The 21,491-nt window shown below is 43.4% G+C and overlaps 1 protein-coding gene across 2 annotated transcripts in view; it reads left to right on the top strand.

The window, feature by feature from the left end:
• Positions 1–8,883: 8,883 nt before the first annotated feature.
• LOC137561045 (C-type lectin domain family 4 member G-like) overlaps positions 8,884–21,491 on the top strand; it is a 35,208-nt gene continuing 22,600 nt past the window's right edge. The window contains exons 1-5 of one of the 2 annotated variants that reach the window (XM_068272264.1): positions 8,884–8,950; positions 14,131–14,247; positions 15,314–15,382; positions 18,048–18,149; positions 20,440–20,481. In XM_068272264.1, coding sequence (XP_068128365.1) covers positions 8,899–8,950; positions 14,131–14,247; positions 15,314–15,382; positions 18,048–18,149; positions 20,440–20,481 — 382 coding nt within the window. In that variant the 5' untranslated portion in view covers positions 8,884–8,898. The remainder of the gene's footprint in view (positions 8,951–14,130; positions 14,248–15,313; positions 15,383–18,047; positions 18,150–20,439; positions 20,482–21,491) is intronic. The other variant, XM_068272265.1, reaches the window with a different exon arrangement.

The following is a 21,491-nucleotide window of genomic DNA, read 5'->3' as shown; positions in this document are numbered from 1 at the left end:
GTATATATACATTATTTTTAATGACTATTATCTGAGAAATAGAACATTTTATCATATTTTCTATTTTAATTACAGTTACAAATTCATTAGGAGTCGGAGCATTTTTTCCCGACTCCGACTCCAGGCACCCAAAATTGCCCGACTCCACGACTCCGACTCCACGACTCCGACTCCACAGCCCTGAACACAACAACTCAACTTTCCATGATAAGGACAAGTCAACAACACTGACCTACAATGATAAACTATTCTGTCTACCTATCTTCTATCTATCTATCTATCTATCTATCTATCTATCTATCTATCTATCTATCTATCTATCTATCTATCTATCTATCTATCATGGCCGAACAGTTCACACAGCAAATGCCCATTTGCCAGTAATGCAACCTACACCGGCCACTTGCACTCGCCCTCTACTTTTTTATGGAGACATTTTTTACCCTTCACCTTGAAGTCAGGTGGGGCAGGGCATACATGTTATATTGCCGCCGATGAGCTGGGCTATCTGTGTTGCAGAGCAATGCAATAGTGAGCCCAGGACCTTAGTATGATCTCAAATCACTGTTTGTATGATTGATAACTAGGGATTTGCTTATTTATTAAAGGAGAGGGTGCTTTAGCCAACGTTTCACTGTCCTTATGTTACACTGTTGCTTGGTTCATGTACATTTGGCCCCACCCACAGCCACACCCACTGCTCACTACATGGCCATGCCCATATTTCGCAGCAGTGTGCTGAACCTGATGCCCAGGAATGCCCCGGATCGCCCCCATAGTGCACCATCAACTTTGACCCTCTACATCACAGTCAGCAGGCACATTGTAGCCAATCAGGCTACACTCCCTCCTGGAGCCGCTCCCCCCTTATAAAAGGCAGACAGTGCCGGCCATTTTACTCACTCGTGTGCCTGCAGTAATTAGGGAAGGGACAGCTGCTGCAGACTCTCATAGGGAAAGATTAGTTAGGCTCTTGTAGGCTTCTTAGCTTGCTCCTTGCTGATTCTTATTGCTAAAATAGCACCCCTTAACAGCTCTTTTGAGAGCTAATCTTGTTCTTGTGATCTATTTTTTGTGTGTGTGTGTGTCCCACTGACACTTGTGTTACATAGACAGCCTTGATCATACATACTGTGTGTGCCACTGCCAGGCCTAGCACATTCAGTGACTACCTGTGTATGTGACAGGTGCACATTGTAATACCCATTACTGCATATACCTACCTGTTGTTCACTTCAGTGCACCCACCTAGCTACGTGAGCGCACACAGTGTCACTGTGCCTGTCCAGTACCAGTCTGTGTGTGACTATCAGGTGCACATTGTAATAACCATCACTGCATATACCTACCTGTTGTTCACAGTGCACCCACCTACCTACGTGAGTGCACGCAGTGTGATATACCACTCCATGCATACCTGCTAACTGCACCTGTGTGACTTCACATTGTATTAGTCAAGTCAGTGCATACCTTTCACTTCATCCCCCCCCCCCCCCCATTATGGACAAAACAGGTAGAGGAAGAGGTAGAGGCAGACCCAGAGGAAGGCCACCCGGCAGGTCTGTGTGAGGTTGTGTTGATGTGATGTCGTGCGGCCCTGGCCCAAAGTGTAGTGCTCAGAAGAAGGCATGTCCCATCAACTCCCAAGATTGTCAGGACGTGGTCGACTATTTAACACAGAACACCTCATCTTCTGCAGCCACCAGCGCTACTACAAGCACCACATACACTGCATTTGACACTTCACAGGAGTTAATTGGTGGGGAATTAGCTGATTCACAGCCATTATTGTTACAACCAGATGAAGGCGCTAAGCAAGTTACACCACCTCATATGTCTGAGTTAGGCGGCGACACTATGGACGTAACGTGTGAGGATGAGGCGTTTGACAGCTGGCTTGGCTGAACTGTTAGCTCACCAGCTGTTACCATACCAGCTGGTGGAGTCAGAGGCCTTCCGTAAATTTGTGGCCATTGGGACACCGCAGTGGAAGTTACCAGGCCGCAATTATTTCTCTAAAAAGACGATACCCAAACTGTACCGTGAGGTTGAGAGGCAAGTGGTGTCATCTCTGGCACACAGCATTGGGTCAAGGGTCCACCTGACCATGGATGCCTGGTCTGCCAAGCACGGTCAGGGCAGGTACATAACTTACACAGCCCATTGAGTCAACCACCTCCTCTCTGTCATGAGCCTGAACGGAGAAACTGGGATTGATTGCAGTTTGCAGCAACACAGACACTGAGACAGGAATAAACTATGCAGGAAGGTTTATTTACAATCGTGCATACAGTATTATGCAATATCAATGCAGCAGCACACATAACACTATGTACAGCAGTCAGAGAATATGGTGGCAATTATATACAAGAACGCAACCACCACATACATACACACCATACAATCAAGGCAAGATGCAAAAACCCCAATCCCTATCTATCTATCTACCTAAATATATACAGGATATATATATATATATACACACACACACAGATACACCGGACAAAGATATACAATATATACACCAAACGCAGTACAAGAAGGCAGGCACAAAATCACAGTCAGGACAAAGCATAGGTCGGCAACAATCGAGCAATCACGGTACACAAGGAGCAGGCAGTAAACGAGGTCAGACAGAATCTAGGTTCAGAAACAGGATAACAGATACAGGGATACAGGATACCAGAGAACCAGGGTTGTCCAGATACTCCAGCTAGCGAGCACAAAGTTCTGGCAAAGGTTGCTCCTTGCAGGGCTCTTAAATAAGGAGGACACACCTGCAGCATGATTGACAAGCAAAGTCCATAGAGAGCAACCCTTGCAGTGGCAGAGCTGTCTCCAGCCAGCATAGAGCCACCCAGTGGTGGAACAAGGAAAGTTCAGGTCCTGCAAAGTCTCTAGAGCCATCTGCTGGTGGAATAAAGGAAGTTCAGAGTTCAACACAATGCTGCCACCAGCAGGCAGGAAGTGGCATGACCATATTCCTAACACTCTCCTTCTCCTCCTGCTACAGCCTCTTCGCTATCGTTCTCCTCCTCCTTGGCTGAATAGCAGTTCAACTCTACCGGTGCTGCAATCTCCTCTCAAGCTACACAGCCCCATCTCTCCAGGGCCTATGCTGCATGCCAGGTATGACGGTGTCACGCGATCTTAGACATGTCTTGCCTCAAAGCAGAGAGTCACACTGGACCAGCTCTTCTGGCTGCTCTTAACAAACAGGTGGATCAGTGGCTGACCCCGCACCAGCTGGAGATTGGCAACGTGGTGTGTGACAACGGCAGCAATCTCCTTTCCGCTTTGAATTTGGGAAAGCCGACACATGTACCCTGCATGGCACATGTGCTGAATCTAGTCATTCAAAGATTTGTGTCAAAGTACCCAGGCTTAGAGGACGTCCTGAAGCAGGGCAGGAAGTTGTGTGAGCATTTTAGGCGGTCTTACATAGCCATGGCACGCTTTGCAGACATTCAGCAGAGAAACAACTTGCCGGTGAGACGCTTGATATGTTATAGCCCGACGCGCTGGAATTCGACCCCGGTCATGTTCTTTGCCTGCTAGAACAGGAGAAAGCCGTCACCCAGTACCTGTACAATTACAGTAAAAGGACACAATCTTGGGAGATGGGGATGTTCCGGCCCAACAACTGGACACTGATGAGAAATGCATGCAGGCTCATGCGGCCGTTTGAGGAGGTGACCAACCTGGTGAGTCGCAGTTAAGGCACCATCAGCGACTTGATCCCGTACGCTTACTTCCTGGAGCGTGCCGTGCGTAGAGTGGTGGATCAAGCTGTGGAGGAGTGTGAAGAGGAACAGTTATGGGAGGAACAGTTGTGGGAGCAATTTTCATCAGAACCAGATGTTTCCTCAACACCTGCGGCAGCACAGAGGGGAGAGGAGGAGGAAGAGTCGTGTGGGGAAGAGGAGTCAGACTCGGATGATGAGGAAGGTGTTTCTTTGGAGGAGGAGGAGGCGGCGGCAGAAGAACAACTGCAGCAGGCGTCGCAGGGGGCTTGTGCTGCTCGACGTTCCCGTGGTATTGTTCGTGGCTGGGGGGAGGAGAAGGACTTACATGACATCACTGAGGAAGAGCAAGAGCATACGGATAGTATGACTGGATTCAACTTTGTGCAGATGGCGTCTTTCATGCTGTCCAGCCTGTTGAGGGACCCCCGTATAAAAAAACTCAAGGGGAATGAGCTGTACTGGGTGGCCACGCTACTAGACCCTCGGTATAGGCACAAAGTGGCGGACATGTTGCCAACTCACCTGAAGGCAGAAAGAATGTAACACATGCAGAACAAGCTGGCAACTATGCTTTACAATGCGTTTAAGGGTGATGTCACAGCACAACGCAATAAAGTCACCACTGCCAGTATTCCTCCTCCCATGTCCATACAGGCAAGGACAGGACGCTCCAGCGATCTCATGGTGATGTCGGACATGCGGACATTCTTTAGTCCAACGCCTAATTGTCCCAGCTATTTCAACATTTCAATTATCCGCTTCCGGATCCACCCTCCACCAATGCCTGGACTGGCAGGTAGCTGACTACCTGGCCTTAAGTGTGGATGTAGACACTGTGAGCAGCAATGAACCCTTGGACTGCTGGGTGCGCAGGCTTGACCTGTGGCCAGAGCTGTCCCAATTTGCCATCCAACTTCTGTCTTGACCTACCTCAAGCGTCTTGTCAGAAAGGACCTTCAGCACATTTGGAGGCATTTTCACTGAGAAGAGAAGTCGCCTAAGTCACAAAAGTGTTCAGTACCTCACCTTTATCAAAATTAATGAGGCATGGATCCCGGAGGGCTACTGCCCGCCCGAAGACTAAGTCAATCCCCACACACAGCATCTCTGCCTGCACGCCGTGTGACTGGCTGCCTGCCCCTAGACTAAGTCGCTCCCCACACAGCACCTCTGCCCGCAGGCCGCTTGACTGCCTTCACCGCCACCACCAACAGGGTCCAGGACTCCAGGCGGATTCCTGAACTTTTAAGGCCGCTGCTAGCAGCGGCCACTATAATAATTTTTCTGGTGCGTGTACATGCCTGCCTAATTTTTCTGGCTGCACTGCAGCTGCTACAACAAAACAAAAGGCATGTACATGTGCCCATTCCCCTTCATGATCATTACCTTGCCGCGGTGAAGGGGCATGCATATCATAATGAAGCAATGAGTTGACCGCCGGCTATATGAGTGTCTCGGGGGGTGGCACACCAAAGATAATACGGTCATTGCCTCATTGTGGACAGACCAAATTTGATCAGCTGGACAGTCACTGTTCTGTTAATCAGCTACCTCAGCCCGGCGACCATATGGGCTGGAAAGCTGCCATCACCTGCACTCTCGTCATGGGACGCACCAGTCCAGCATGGCCGTCACTACACAAACAGCTGTTTGCAGTCACTGCATAACTTTCACTGCATCTTTGACTGCGCATTGTATTATACCTGGCAGTCAGTGCATACCTTTCACTTGAATGGATGGCAGACTTGCCCTCCATAACAGATTCTCATTAAAGGTAGTAAAGTCTATCAGTGTCATATACAGCAGGGCCTCGAAAGTCCTCCGGTATTGTTATTTTTGGTCACTACCTCGGACATGCATGCCATGCCTGCTGCCTTCCTTGGATGTGTGGTAGCCGTTCCTGCTCCTTTGCCCACAGCGTACCTGCTGCCTTCCTTGGATGTGCGGTGGTGGTAGCCGTTTCTTAGGGTCCCACTCCGGACAGGAATCAAACCAGGATTCCCCAGCCATTACCCGTGGTCACCATGCTACTGAGAAAGTACCATAGAAAGTTTCACAGAGTTGTATGAATGGCAGACTTGCCCTCCATAACACATTCTTGGCAAATGCTTTCGATTTGGTTCGTCTTGCGCTGGGTCAAGGGTCCATTTGACCACAGATGCCTGGTCTGCAAAGCACGGTCAGGGCAGATACATTACTTATACAGCAAATGGGTCCTTACTTGGATGTGCAGTGGGGGTAGCCAGTTCTCAGGCTCTCACTCCGGACCGGAATCGAACCTTAATTCCCCGGCCATTACCCGTGGCCACTCAAAATGGCAGACTTGCCCTTCATAAAAGATTCTCGTTGCAGGTACTGAACAGCAAGCAGAACAAGTATTTAAAAAAATAGGTGTAAGCTTTAACAATGGTAGCGAAAGAACCATTGAAAGTTGATAAGGCAGTCAGACATTACCTGACATCACTGAGTGAGGAAGAGCAATCTCGCCATGGTGCGCACCAGTCCAGCACGGCCCTCACTACGCAAACAGCTGTTTGCGGTGTGTTACACAGTGAGTTCGGTGCGTCAGTGTGAAGCAGTACACTAATTACACTCCCTTATTGATGTATACACATGCAAGATGTTTTAAAGCACTTTAGGCCTGCAATTTAGCATTCAATGTGATTTCTGCCCTTAAAACGCTGCTTTGCATCAAATGTAGATTTTCCCCCGGGACTTTTGGCATGTATCCCATTCCGCCATGCCCCCCTTCAGGTGTTAGACCCCTTGAAAAAGTTTGCACGAATCGTTTGGCGACGGTTCGCGAACCTAAAATTGGAGGTTCGGGCCATCTCTACAGGTGATCTGATCGCACAAGACAGATGTTGCAAAAAATTGTATGTTCATTTATTTCACTGTGTAAGACACTGACCTGTTGTACAGCATTGCAACTACAGCATTGCAACTACACTGAAAGATTGATGGGTGGCATTCATGTCATCCAGTTCATAATGCAAACTAACAATATTGCATACCTTCCTACCACTTCCTGGAGCACAGACTACAACTGCAGTGCCGGCACACACCATCTTGGTCTAGGCCTCTTCTGGGTTGCATCGCTGATGCACTCTACCAAGCTCATGTTGCCAGCTAGCAATAAGGTCCAAGCTCTGTCTCGGGGCTCACTGCCTCCTCCTTCTGCTGCTGCCCACAACAAAGGTTAACACTAGATGACTGTAGTGCAAGCTACTGTTTCTTATCTTGTCACACAAGGGAGATGATTAGATGTACTCTAACCACAATTAGGTAACCAGGCAACAGAAGGCACAGGAGGTGGGAGGGGGAGAGAGGTGGGAGGAGGAGAGAGGGGGGGGGGTGAAAGGAGAAATACCTAGCGTAAGTAAGTACCTCAAGTAGAGATGAGGGGATAAACAGAGCTAGTGACACGTGGCAGCAGCAGACATGAGGGCAAGGTGGGTAGCTGAGTGTAGCAACATTGAAGGGTCAGGTCTGCAAAATAAACAGGTGGAGATACTTTACTCAGAAGACAAACAGTACCGCAACATGGACGGCCAATCATTTTTTTGACCCATTTCCATAAAAAAATCAGTTGAATGGATTGGTCGGTAATTACATAAAGTGTGTGTCTCCACCATGTGCAGTGTTAAAGACTTGCCTATCTGCCCCCTGAATCCTGGCCTCCTCCAGTGTCCGGTTTCAGCCACTGTCTTGCCAGTGAGGCCCATTGTCTTTAGGTTACATCGCTGCTAAGTTCTGGTTATCAATACCCTGGTGCCGAGGGGTGCCCAGGATCTCCCAGGATCCTAGCAATGCCCCTGAGCCCAGCTAACAATGTTGTCTATGCTCCATCTTAGGTCCCACTGCCTCTGCTTCCTGCTGCTGCAGCAGACACCTTTTGGTATAAGTACTCTATTGATGCTACTTGTATGTATACTTCTGGAGATGCAGTCCACCTAGCTCATGCTGCCAGCTAGCAATGCTAGCCATAAATTGCTACTGCTCTCTTATGGAACCACAAACAAAGTTACCCATTCAAAAAATCCACGACCATTCCAATCAATTAGGTAATCAATCAATTATTCAACACAGGTTAAAAACATTGAAAAACAAATTAAATCTCCCCTGGTCACCAAGTAATAGTAAGTACCTACTGCCAGACCCACACTGAAAAATAACTTGGTTAGCAAAACGCAGTAAGCAGGTAAATAATACATTAGTAAATGCACTTGCACCCTTAGCACTGAGCACTTTTCCCCTGACGAAGCCTCCTATTAAAGGGGTGAAACATGTTGGATTGGTGGTGGTGGTGGTGGTGGTGATGGGGGGGGTGTTAATGTAAATACAGCATTATTTTAGTCGATGATACAGTGAACCTGGTTCCACTAAGCAGTTGTGACAAGAAGTATATAGGGATCCAGAATAAACTTAGATCCTGTACTCGTTTTGGTTTAACTATTTCAATATGATATGATGCAGCTTAGTTTTTAAACATCTTTATTAAATGTTATGTTTTATCTTTCCTTCTTTCCTTATAGGGCAATCTTGTGTTGAGGGAATGGGGATCATGTAAGGGGGTGGGGTAAGGGTACAGTGGGTTAGCACATACAATTCCAATTTATCTGATGTCACTTTAACTGCACTTTTCTAAAAAACCACAAAGTCTTTTGGAACTTTTTTCCCTTGTTGCCACTATCCTCCTACACATACCTAACACATTTGGTGCTTCTAACACGTATAGGGACTTTGATTTTAAAATTTAAAGTTGACTATTTGACTTTAATGGAGCTACTGTAATTTGCAGAGCGATGAGAAGTTTGAGGACATTTTCATGAGACTGCCAGAGGCATTCTCGCTCATTCCTCCTTCAGCTTTCTACAGGAGCTGTCAATTTCAATATTGCTCCATTTACTTATCACTGAAGCTAATTACAGTACAGTAGTGTTCATTTTGTGCAGATATTTTTCTTTACGTCACAAGTATTTTGTTCAACTTAGGTAAACTTTTACATTTTCTGGTCATGTGAAATTTATAGGCAGAATTATATAAGCTTCCCCTTTGTGGTTACTGAGGTTCCTGAAAATGTTCATCCTCAGTTCCTATAAATGCTTGAAAGGAAAATAACATTTTAAGAAGAATCACAACCTTGCAGTGAATGGAGTCCCACTTGTGTACAAGGATGAAAACTGAATATACTGAAATGTCAGGTAATTCAAGAAGGTTTTAATTCACGTATGTTAAAGTAGGAAGGAACCTTGTGTGTACAGTTGGGACGAGGGTGTAGCAATAGCCATCGAAACCATAACAACTGTTGTGGGATTCTATAGCAAATGAGGGACCCAGTATAGGCCTAACCTACCTGAGCAATATACTACATATCCTCATGTACTCCATGCACTGGTAAATGTGATTGGGCATTGCCATACACATGCATATCAATATGTCTGGGCTAGAGAAGGAATCATTGCTAATGTGTATTTAGGGCTTTGGGCCCCATAAAAAACCTTGGCATGGGCCCCTGTGATATGTAGGTATTACTCTAGGGAGAGTTATTTAGCAAACAAGACAGATTCAAGAATGTATCTGGTGCCACAGAGGTTGCTTCTTAAAGTGAATGGGAACCGCATTTAAAAAAAAAATGAAGCAAATACTTACCTAAGGAGAGGGAAGGCTCTGGGTCGTATAGAGCCTTCCCTCTCCTCTCTCGGTGCCCTCTATCCTGTGCTGGCTCTCCCCGATTTTAATCCCCCACCGAAAGGGTATTTGGAAGTCTTCGGGAGCCGTGTCCTCCCGAAGACGTGCGGCTCCATACTGCACAGGCGTGAGCGTGCAAGAGAGCGTACTTGCGCAGGCGCAGTACAGGGCCGCCCTTCTTCAGGAGCACTCGGGCTCCCTGAAGACTTCTGAAGCCTTCTTCGGCCGGGTAAAGCAGTATTTGACTAAATTAGTCAATTACTGCTAACGGGCGAGCCAACACTGGAACGAGGGGACCAGGAGAGGAGCGGGAAGGCTCTATACTATAGAGCCTATAGGACCCAGAGCCTTCCCTCTCCTTGGGTAAGTATCTGCCTAATTTTTTTAAATGCAGTTCCAATTCACTTTAAATATCTAGAGGCATACAATCATTGATGTGTATCTTTATTACACAATGTTATTTCTGGGAAAATCTATGAATCTAGATGAAATTGTCACATTGCCCCATATGCAAATAAGTTTTTCTCCTGAGTTTTTTCCTATGTGACATTTTCAAACTAAAATTTCCTTTAAGACACCAGAAAAGCTAATTAAATAAATAAAAAAAAATACTCAAAATAATTTTGATAGTACTTTTTCTTTTGATAGTACTTTTTCACTTACTTTTTCAATTGCAAAGTGCTGAAAAGCTATTCTAAATTGATGGTGAACAATGTGATTGGATATGGCCCTATGTCCTTTAAGCAATTAACTTTTTCACCTGAGTTTTCTCCCAGGTAAGAAAAAGCTGGTGGCACACCTTGGCACATATGCTATTAACTTTTTCTCCTGAGTTTTCTGGAAGGAGATCATTTTTTATCTTCTATTTAAAATAATTTTCTATCACTTTTCAATTGAAAAAGTGCTGAAAAGTACTATCAAAAATATTTTGAGTATTTTCTTGCTTGCTGGTGGCTTAACCTCGTCATCAACGTCGTGACGTCAGAGGGAGTCCCGATCCACCCCTCAGCGCTGCCTGGCACTGATTGGCCAGGCAACGCACGGGTCTCAGGGGGGGGCACCCTCTGATGTAGCGGCGAATCGGCGCGGAGCGGTGGCGATTGTAAGTGAAACGCAGCTAGCAAAGTGCTAGCTGCGTGTATAAAAAAAATTATGCAAATCGGCCGAGCAGGGCCTGAGGAATCCTCCGCGGCAGCTGAGCTCGGGATAACCGGCAAGGAGGTTAGAAGGCATTTTATTGAAAAGTTTAAAAATATCACCTTGGAGAAAACTCAGGAGAAAAATGTTAATTACATATGGGCCCTTGTCAATAAAATACTTTTTAGGCCACCAGTGTGCTGATTAGGAATATCAGAGTAACATTGTTAGCGATAATTGGAATTGCATATTTCCAACTTTAACATAATTCCGACTTAAATTCTGACTTTTTTTACATTGAACTTTTGTGTGATGTCATTGAGAAATGTAATTGTATCCATTAGAAGTTACCAAAAAATAAATAATTTATAATAATCCAGACCTTTTACAATTGCTATATATCACACTGAACACCACAAATAAGATTTAAAATATTATACTTGTGTGAAAACATTTTATTTTTGGTAAATCCTCACTATTAAAATTGTTAATTTGTAAAGATGTCACAATAATTTATTTTGCAGACACCTCAACCAATGTCAACAGTATTGTTCATTTTTTTTTTAATCTACAGTAATTCACATTTTTTTGCTTGAGACCAATTTTTCAACATATTTTCAACTTTCACAATGATTATCCTCTTTCATAAATTCATACTACTATTCCTTCTCGGTTCATCAAATGCTTTCTAAATTTTACATTTTCTATTGGGAACCCTCATTTTAGATCTAACCCTTGGATCACCAACCCACAATCCATTTCTAACCCCTCTAACATCAAATTTGGACTGTACAAGAAGAATAGGGCCCCTATGCAAATCACTTTTTCGCCTTAGTTTTCTCCAAGTTGATATTTTTACACCTTGCCCATAAAATGCGTTTTAAGCCACCAGTAAGCAAGAAAAAACTCAGAATAATTTCGGCAGTACTTTTCAACCTACTTTTAATACTTTATCAATTGCAAAGTGCTGAAAAAGGCATTTTAAACAGAAGATTAAAAATTATCTCCCAGGAGAAGACTTAGGTGAAAAAGTGAATTGCATATGGGCCTAGAACTCCTAAATTGGTTACATGTGCTTATAGCCTAAAGGTGGACAAACACCATACAATTTTTAAATATCTTTTCAATTCAAGAATTGCAATCAATTTTTCTGATTGATTGTAACTTTTCAGAAATCTGTCAAATATACCACATACCTTTGTTTCAATTTTTCCCCAATTATGATAACAATGCTTGACAATTACTTGACCCAAGCAATTTTTCTGAGTTTTCAATCTACAACATACCATTTATTTTTCATATAAATTGATCATCCAACATTCCCAATCTTCTTTTATTGAATAAAAATGGGAAATAGGATCAGATTTATTGAATGAATTAAAAAAAAATAATTCAATTTTTCGGTACAACTAATCGTATTAATTGAATTGATGTAAAATTGGATCTTTTAATTGTATAGTGTGTGTCCACCTTAAAGCCCAATCTACACGATACGATTCTTTGTGAGATTCGATTACGATTCTATTTACAATCCGATTAAATCCAACATGTTCGATTGGGATTCGATTCAATTCAATTTGCCATTGCAAAACAATGGCAAATCGAATTGAATCAAATCGAATCCCAATAAGACATGTCAGATTTAATCGTATCGTAAATACAATCATAATCGATTCACACAAAGAATCGTATCGTGTAGATTGGGCAAGCCCCATTTACACGTTACAATTCTTTGTGCGATTGTATTTTCGATTCTATTTACGATCCGCTTAAATCCGACATGTCTGATCAGGATTCAATCTGATTCAATTCGATTAGCCATTTGGCAAATCGAATTGAATTGAATCGAATTCTGATCGGATATGTGGGATTTAATTGGATCCTAAATACAATCGTAATCGAATCGCACAAAGAATGGTATCGTGTAGATTGGAGTTTACACTGTATTATCTAAAGATAGATCACAATAATGTTTTTGTTATATATATTTTGAAACTATAAACACATTTTGCATAACATAATAAAAGACTTACGTGACGATAGGTGAAAAGATCAAAGTTTATTATTTTCAGATACGGATAATTATTTTTATTAAAGTACATTTTATTTCACACTATTATAGAATCTGTTGGGTGCTCATGTCCCTCAGTAACAAGTCAAATAATACATAATAATAATGATGAATCATTATTTTCAGTATTTATGGTAATTAATACAATTGTGTCTGTTCTTTAGATTTTATTTTTGTATTGCAGTTTAAAAAGTTTTCTCCTGGGTGAAATTTCACAATTTGTCAATAAAATAACATTTAAACCACAAGCAAGTAAGAAAACACTCAAAATAATTGTGCTATTACTTTACACAAACTTTTGGCACTATTTTATTGTAAAGTGCTTACAAATTATTTTAAAGAGAAGATGAAAATGTATCTCCTAGGAGAAAACTCAGGAGAAAAGGTGAATTGTATATGGGTCAGAATGTATAGCATAAAATCATAGGGAAAGTGACATTGGTAGTATACAGGCAGGGCTGAGCTCACAACTTCCTCTCGGCTCTAAAAGATTAGGCACAGTATGAAAACAATCAGGGAAAAATGTTTTAATTACAATGCACAGAAATCCCCAAATAGCCCTGAAAATGTACTGGGTGAACTTTAAGGGAGCAAAAAAAAAGGGTTAAAGCATCTTTATTTTCCTGTATAGTAGCGCCAAAGTGCTGACAGTCATGCCTACTGATTACACACTTGTTACACTCAACTGTAGCTAAATAAAAAAACGCAGCTCAGTGCAGCTGATTTCTACAGCATTTCTATGTGCAGTGAACACTTTTCAGTCTGTTCTTTGCAAGAGCACCGGTCCATTTTTAATACTTCAAAATAGAAATTTGCAAAGTAAGATTCATGGCAATTCCGGATGTTTTGTGCAAAGAACACTCCTTGTGAATCTGATGCCAAAATTTGCTGTGATGCAAATTTTGTTTCAGTGGAGTCCATTATCTTTTTTTTACATTCAATAAAGTAGTAGCACTAGAGTATTGTACTGTGTTAGCCATCAGTAAATTCAAAAACATCCTACATTCAATGAAGTGTTTCCAGGTAACCTAGCAAACAAATCAGACCATACACAGTCTGTCCCTAGCAATTAGTAAGGTATCATCACCACTTTATAAAGGGGAGAGTTTCCTGCTTCCACATTGGCTGTGGAGGGATGGAGAGTTACAGGGAGAATTGATTGACAGGGTTGGTAAGAGTATGCAGAAGAAGTGAGTGCTACACAAATACATACCGGTAATAAGGTCTCTTTTAAACTGTTGACTAGCGATCACACTGCAGCTAAAAAAAACAAAAAAACAAGTAGGCATACTTTCCATTGAAAGTATTATTCTTATTTAGTATTTATATAGCACCGACATCTTCGGTGGCACTTTAAAGTATATAGTTTTGTCACACTGTTCCCCTTAGAGGAGCTCACACTCTAATCCCTACAATAGTCATATGTCCATTGTAGTCTAGGGCCAATTTAGGGGGATGCCAATTAACTTATATGTATGTTTTTAGGATGTGGGAGGATACCGGAGTGCCCAGAGGAAACAGGAGGAGAACACAGAAACTCCGTACCGATGTGTGCATATAATGCCCAGGCTCTGATTCGTACCAGGGACCCAGCAGTGCAAGGCGAGAGTGTTATCTACTATGCCACCATGCTTTCCACTTCTGGTGTATATGTGCAAGTCATCTGGTAACACACTGTATGCAGTGTTACCATGCTGGGCCCCGCCACACCGAGATCACTGATATAGTCCCATAGGGCTATCCTTGCTCCTGGGAAGCAGAGTGTTCGCAATGTATTAAGTGTAAAAGGGGCCTAATAATACTAGTCTAATGGTAGCAGCTGAAAGGTCTATGACTTACTAGGCTGTGTGACTGCTGATATTCTCAGCGTCAGAAGCAATAAGATTTTTAATAATTTTAGGCTGTCCTTGGTTTATTAAAAATAAATTCTTGCTTTCAGAATGTTATGTGAATACAACTGCAGTAGCACAAACAGAAATTCACTGGTTTTTAAAGGGTCTCTGAACAGAGGTGAAAAATGAAATACTGGACTTACCTGAGGCTACCTCTAGCCCCCTGTAACCTATGCTTCTTCTGGATCCCCTCCGTTGTCCTGCTGGTGGCTCCACAAGCACCATGACCCAAAGTCTTGCGCAACTGTGCATGCGTTACCTGTCCATGTGCCCATCGCAATCATGCGCCCATCCCCGTGAGAAGTCTGTGCAAACCTGGTTCTTAAAAGAATGAACTGCTTATGGTGACAGGCGCAGACGGGCCGTGCATGCACAGTAGCACATGACTCCTGGCCAGGTCACGCTGCTTATGGAGCAGCCAGGGGCTGGACAATGGAGGTGACCCAGAAGACGCCGAGGGACCGCAAAGACTACAGGGGGCTGGAGGAAGCACCAGGTAAGTTCAGTATTCTATTTTTCCGCTCTGTTCAGGGTCCCTTTAAAAATCTTCACTATGTTTTGCTGTGGGCCTGGAAAACTTGGCTTCCCTATTCTTCCCAAATATATACTCTGGTTGAACTCGCTGGACGTATGTCTTTTTTCAACCCAAATATCTATGTAACTATATATTCCATCTTTACTAAATTAGCCCCACTGTATTTACATGTTATCCTTTTTGCATATTTGATTTGCTTGAACTATTGAACATTTATGTTGTGATTTGTTCTTGTTTTCAGTAGGAAATATGTATACAAATATGGCTGATTTTGTTGCACAGAAGATAGAAGAAACACCAAAGCACCAAGGTAAGGTGTCATAAGAAACAACCACTACAGTATTCCATTTGAGTCAGCTAAATAACACACAAGGCACAGGCTATAGGATTAGTGGTGCTCGGGATACAATATGTGATCGCGGCATAGCCATGATTCACAAGCTTTTTTTCACTATCCGACATCGTGATGCAAATCCGTGATAGGGAATCGATCACAACAGTCAATCACAAATTCAGTCGTTGTTCCAAGTATTCGGCCCTTGATCATGGGAAAAGTATCTGTGATTATCACCTGAAAACCAGCCAACTTTAGCAGTTAAAGTGAATGGGAACCGCATTTAAAAAAATGAGAAGATACTTACCCAAGGAGAGGGAAGACTCTGGGTCCTATAGAGCCCTCCCGCTCCTCTCCTGGTCCCCTCGTTCCAGTGCTGGCTCCCCTGGTAGCAGTATTTGACAAATTTAGTTAAATATTGCTTTACCCGGCCGAAGGAGGCTTCAGAAGTCTTCAGGGAGCCGAGTGCTCCTGAAGAAGGGCGGCCCTGTACTGTGTCTGCGCAAGCACGCTCTCTTGCACGCTAACGCCTGTGCAGTATGGAGCCGCACGTCTTTGGGAGGACACGGCTCCCGAAGACTTCCAAATACACTTTCAGCAAAGGATTGAAACGGGGGGGGGGGGGGGGGGGGGGAGGGGAGCCAGCACAGGATAGAGGGCACCGAGAGAGGAGACGGAAGGCTCTATATGACCCAGAGCCTTCCCTCTCCTTAGGTAAGTATTTGAGTCATTTTTTTTTTTTTTAAATGCGGTTCCCATTCACTTTAATAGCAAAGTCCCTTTACATGGTAGAAACACCAAAACGCCATGTTAAGAAGAATAGTGGGAACAAGAGGTAACATTTTTTTTTCAAAAAGACCTTATAGTTTTTGAGAAAATCAATTTTAAAATGTCAAAGGAAAATAGTATACATTTAAATGCGTTAATAGCTGTAAATGACAGTTAATGTATTTACCGCATTTACATGTATAATATTTTTCCTTTGAAACTTCCTTTGAAATTTTAAAATCGATTTTCTAAAAAACCTATGTTTTCCCCTTGTTCCCACTGTTCTACGTAACATATCCTGCAAATGTGGTGTTTCTAGCAAGTAAGGGGGCTTTGCTATTAACCGCTAAAATCAGCGGGTTTTGGCACTTTTTAAACACGAATATTTTTTTTATTTGAAACTTTAAAATTGATTTTCTCAAAAACTATTAGGTCTTTTTGAAAACAATCTTTTTTAAGTTGTGGCGACTGATCACCTTTATATTCCATGCAATTTTGGTGATTGTAGCATGTATGGTGGCTTTGCTATTAATGTTAAAGTAAAATCCGTAATCATGTCCGTTCAACATGTAATCACGGCTAAAATCGGGAGCTCCGATTCAAATCCGGATCACGATCATGGCATATTCGGATTTCGACTCTCCTGGGGCCGGATTTACTTGAATTTGTGATTGGGGGTATCCGAACATCCCTGCATAGGATATTTGTTTTCTACTAACAAAAGCCATTAAAAATGTGGGCTAATTGTGGTTTTGAAGTCAAACATGGGATCGAATATCCTGCTTTTATGATTAAACACAGATGGGTAAATACAAACCATGGGCCCTCCAAGCCATAATCTCGCAGGGCCCCCTCTCTTTGATACAACCTCACCCAGCTCACCAATTGTGGGCACTATAACATTCCTCCATCCCCCCCCCCCCCCCCACACACAGCAAGAGTGGCCATCGCTGCCCCCTAGCACCTGTAGCTAGTATAGCACCCCACATCCCCATAGCAAGTATGAGAGCCCTTCCTTCAGTAGCAAGTGTGGCCGATAAAGCAACCCCATTCCCTCCAGAAAGTGTAGCCAGTAAAACACACCAACCTCTAGAAGCATATGACACAATTATCCCGTGCCCCCTACCCAAATTGCACAGTTGGGTCCTCCCTGCATCATGATACACCATGATGCATACCAGTGTTTGGCTCCCGAGTCTTTCTAGATGTCATGTGACTTACATTAGAAACTGGACACTAGTATATAGCATAGTGCATGTGGCTGCAGGGAAGCACAGAGCGGACCTACCCAGCGCTGAAGCAGGTATACATTGCACTGCTCTGCTGCACAACATTCCCCTCAAAGTCACTGTGGGGGGCATTTATCAAGAGTGTCTGAGACAAAATATTAGTAGGTTTTTAGAAATCCAGAACTGTCTCAGACATCCTAAGAAATCATTAGATAGTCCAGATTCCTTCTTAAACTGTTAGGAATTGGAGGGACTAGAAAGGTCTCTCAGGCAGTGCAGTGTGTGAGGGGAATTACTGTTTCCAAGGTATTCTGCAGCAGTTTAGGGATGGATTTGCACTTTTCTTAACTGTAGTGTAGCTCTAGAAATCCACGCTAAACTGCCGCTATTACATAGGATTTGTGAAGTTTCTTACTATCATGCAGAACTGTTCCTCTGCTGGTTAGACCAGTTTTAGAAGAAACAACTGTCAGTAATGCTTTGATAAATCTGACCCACACTCTGCTCTCAGATGTAGCCTAAAAATATCATATTTATGGGTAAGATAAAATCTAAGATGTTTTGATATATAAAGTATGGCAGACTGTGAAAACTCCTAAAACAACCAGTCTTATTTACAAATAAATTGTTGCATATAATTCCAGGAGCAAAGACAAATGGAAATCGGGCGCTGCAGATCTTGGTGATCCTCCAAATCATAATGTTCTGTATTCTGGCAGTCTTCACAAGTGTCCTGTTTGTTCACTGTGAGTATCGGTCATTTATCCAGATCTGTGATTGCCATAACTATTGTTACAAAAATATGCCCGGTCCCATGTTTAACCATAGAGCAGGAGTGTAAATCAATGCACGGGTTCAGTGGTGAAACTACAATTGATGGGGAACCCCAGCAAGACTTTGATAGGGTCCCCCAAGGTTTACCCTCCTTCTCTAGCCTCCTCTTGGTGACCATCAGGGCCTGGGGCTCCATCTTACAGGGGTCATAAAATAAGTGTAGCCACAAAAACACTTGATCTAGAGGAAGGACCACTTTATCAGAGGGAGTAAAGTAGTAGTTGGGGACCCCTTACAGCTCTAGGCCCCCCTGTGGTAGCAGGGGCTGCTTCTCTATAGTTACGCCCCTGATGTAGGGGCCACCTTCTTTTGCCACTCTGCCTCCCCTTTGCTCGACTGTAGGTTATCAGCCACCACTGTAGCAGTAGCAGCCACTGATTAGCAGCGGCCACTATGCCAGCAACAGTACCAGCCACTAATTAGCAGTTGCCACTGTGCTAACTGCACACAGTATATGGGTTATTTCTCTAAAATATCACAGACATAGGCCTCAATTTATCATTGTCTTTGAGATAACTTTTTCCAGTTCGTTAAATTACCGAATTCGAAGTTTATCGATTTCTAGTTGTATTCATCAAGGTTTTTTTCGCATTCGGTGTGAATTCGATAAAATATCGATAACAATCCGGTAACCATTCGGTAACGTGTCGATATTTCCATTTTACAGTGGTAATTTAACACAAGGCCATAAGATTCCCATGGAATTGTGGGTTAAAGGCAGTCCTTTGAACACTACGTAGCAACATTCTGAATAGGGCTTAACACCTGGACCAGGATTCTGGAAGTGGTTTGGGACAATCCCACAATTTCGCCAGCTGCAGCTTGATAGGAGCCTTTTCTAAAAAAAATAGTGCAGCTAGCAAATTAGTTAACCCTGGCACTGCCTGTGTTCTCTTACAAGATGATTCAAAAGAAATGCAGATGTCCTGGTATAGCAAATAAATCCATTATCTTCCAAATTGATATGGTTCTACACCTTACTCTTGCCCTTCTGCGCCTTTGAATCACTCTCAGCTGATACATAACCACTTCAAATGGCTCCATCTTCTCTGTCAGCAATGATCTGACCGGAATAACGACACAGCAGTGAAGGAGATAACTAATCCTAAATGTAACGCTAAACCACGCCCACTTTCATTTTCATGAATTGCACTTTCTTCCGCTTTAACGCATCACTAACGAATGGTTACCGAATGCTTGCTAACAGCTGTAGATAAATTTGATGAATCCTGAAATCAACTTAACGAATTCGTTATTTACCGAACTGTTGTTAACCTATTCGATAAGTCTTGATGAATCGAGGCCATAGTGTATCTAGCGGCAATCATCAAACATTGTGTTCAGCTAGTTCGGCTACCTAACACTCTCAAGAACGACGATATGGCCCTTGGCCTAAAAAGTTTAGACAGCCTTGGTGTACTCCACAGTGCTGCACCTCCTGCTTTTTTCCTCCTACCATAGCCACACTGTCCATTGGAACTAACATTAGAGAAGGACAGTGAAGGGTTGTAACATTCATGTCCTCCGCCAATGAAACAAGGGACAGAGAATGAAAAAGGTAGAAGGCATCATGGGAAGAGGGCCTCTATGATGATGTAGCAGCCCACTTCCAGAACACTATGGGAAGTGGGCTTACAAATGAACTGACTGAACATATTTGATATTTTCTCATATAAATGTCAGTGGTGTCTGAAAAAGTAAGTGGTAGGGAGAGGCACACCTTTCCGTAATGTTCGGGTCCGTAACCACGGATGCCAAGCAACATCCAGAGAACAGTCCAATAGTAGAAGAAATTGGTTAGCACTCCAGCTTCTCAGTGAGCAAAGTTTTATTCTCCAATCACGTCAACACTTAAGTTAACAATTGTTTCGGGGCCATCAGGGGTCCCCTTCTTCAGAACAGTGCAGACAGTGCTGGTGAAAAAAACACATGTGAAAATATTGGCAGTTTTCGTGCTTACAAGTGTGAACCCAGCCTTGCGTAAAGCTTTCTTTTCACTAGACCATTTGTGAATATACATGGCATGCAGAAAAAAGCATGCAGATGGAAATGGGGCCTGTATTCATCTGTGCTGCAACCCTCTGACTGGTGACTTATAACATCAGAATTCTTACCATAGTACAATCCACAGGCGGAACATTTACATGTCACATAATGTGCATTACAGCTTTCATTCATGTGTTTTATATGGTTTTCTTCCAGATAAAAGTACGAGGGAGGAAACATTTCAGCTTCAAAATAACGGTGAGTGGTCAAAAAGCCGGTGTTGCTTTCTTGCTACTGAAAAGTTCCTTTGAGATATCCAACAGTAAGACAGTAAAATTTTAACGCGAGTCGTGTAAAAGACAAAGACAAACACTTATATCGCGCTTTTCTCCTGGCGGACTCAAAGCTCCAGAGCTGCAGCCACTAGGACGCGCTCTATAGGTAGTAGAAGTGTTAGGGAGACTTGCCTAAGGTCTCCTGCTGAATAGGTGCTGGCTTACTGATCAGGCAGAGCCAAGATTTGAACCCTGGTCTCCCGTGTCAAAGGCAGAGCCCTTAACCATTACACTTTCCAGTCACTATCACTCCTGCAGGGATGACAACTCCTCCTCTGCATGTCTAAGCTGAGCATGACGTGTTCCGCACCTCTCTGACTCAGGGGGCTGGGCTTAGCAGGAAGGCTCAAAACATACCTAAACCCAGATCTTCCACTCAGCTCTAAAACATAAGCAACAGCATAATAACCTTTATAGAACTCCTACTGAGATTCTGCAGACTGGTTACTTCTTGGTTTCATGGAAGCACAGAAACTGTTAACCTCCTGTGTTCACGTATTAGCCTGTCTGAATGGCACAACCATGGCACAGATCAGACAGAGCTGACTGTCAGGAACTGACCCCGCGGAACGTCTGCAGAGACGGGTACAGCTGGGTTTGACCAAATCGGGAGGAGGAGCAGCCCTATTTAAAGTGAACCAGATCCTTCACTGCTCAGCATGCTTGTTAACAGCCATGTTTAAATCCCCGAATGAGCATTCAGCCTGGCTTTGCTCAAGAATCATTATAGCTGAGTCTGTCTTCTCTGGTGTCTTTTCAAGCCCAAGCCTGCCCCCTTCTGGCTCTGCTATAATGGCTCAGCTTTAATCACTCCTGAGCAAAGCCAAACTGAATGCTCTGTCGGGGATTTTATCTGGGCTAATAACAAGCAGGCTGAACAGTGAAGGATGAAGCAGAGAGCAGGGTAGGTGTTTTCTCTAATGTTCCCACTGA

Source organism: Hyperolius riggenbachi, chromosome 3, assembly GCF_040937935.1.
Source record: "Hyperolius riggenbachi isolate aHypRig1 chromosome 3, aHypRig1.pri, whole genome shotgun sequence".
Lineage (NCBI taxonomy): Eukaryota > Metazoa > Chordata > Amphibia > Anura > Hyperoliidae > Hyperolius > Hyperolius riggenbachi.
This window is presented reverse-complemented; position numbering and strand designations above follow the sequence as displayed.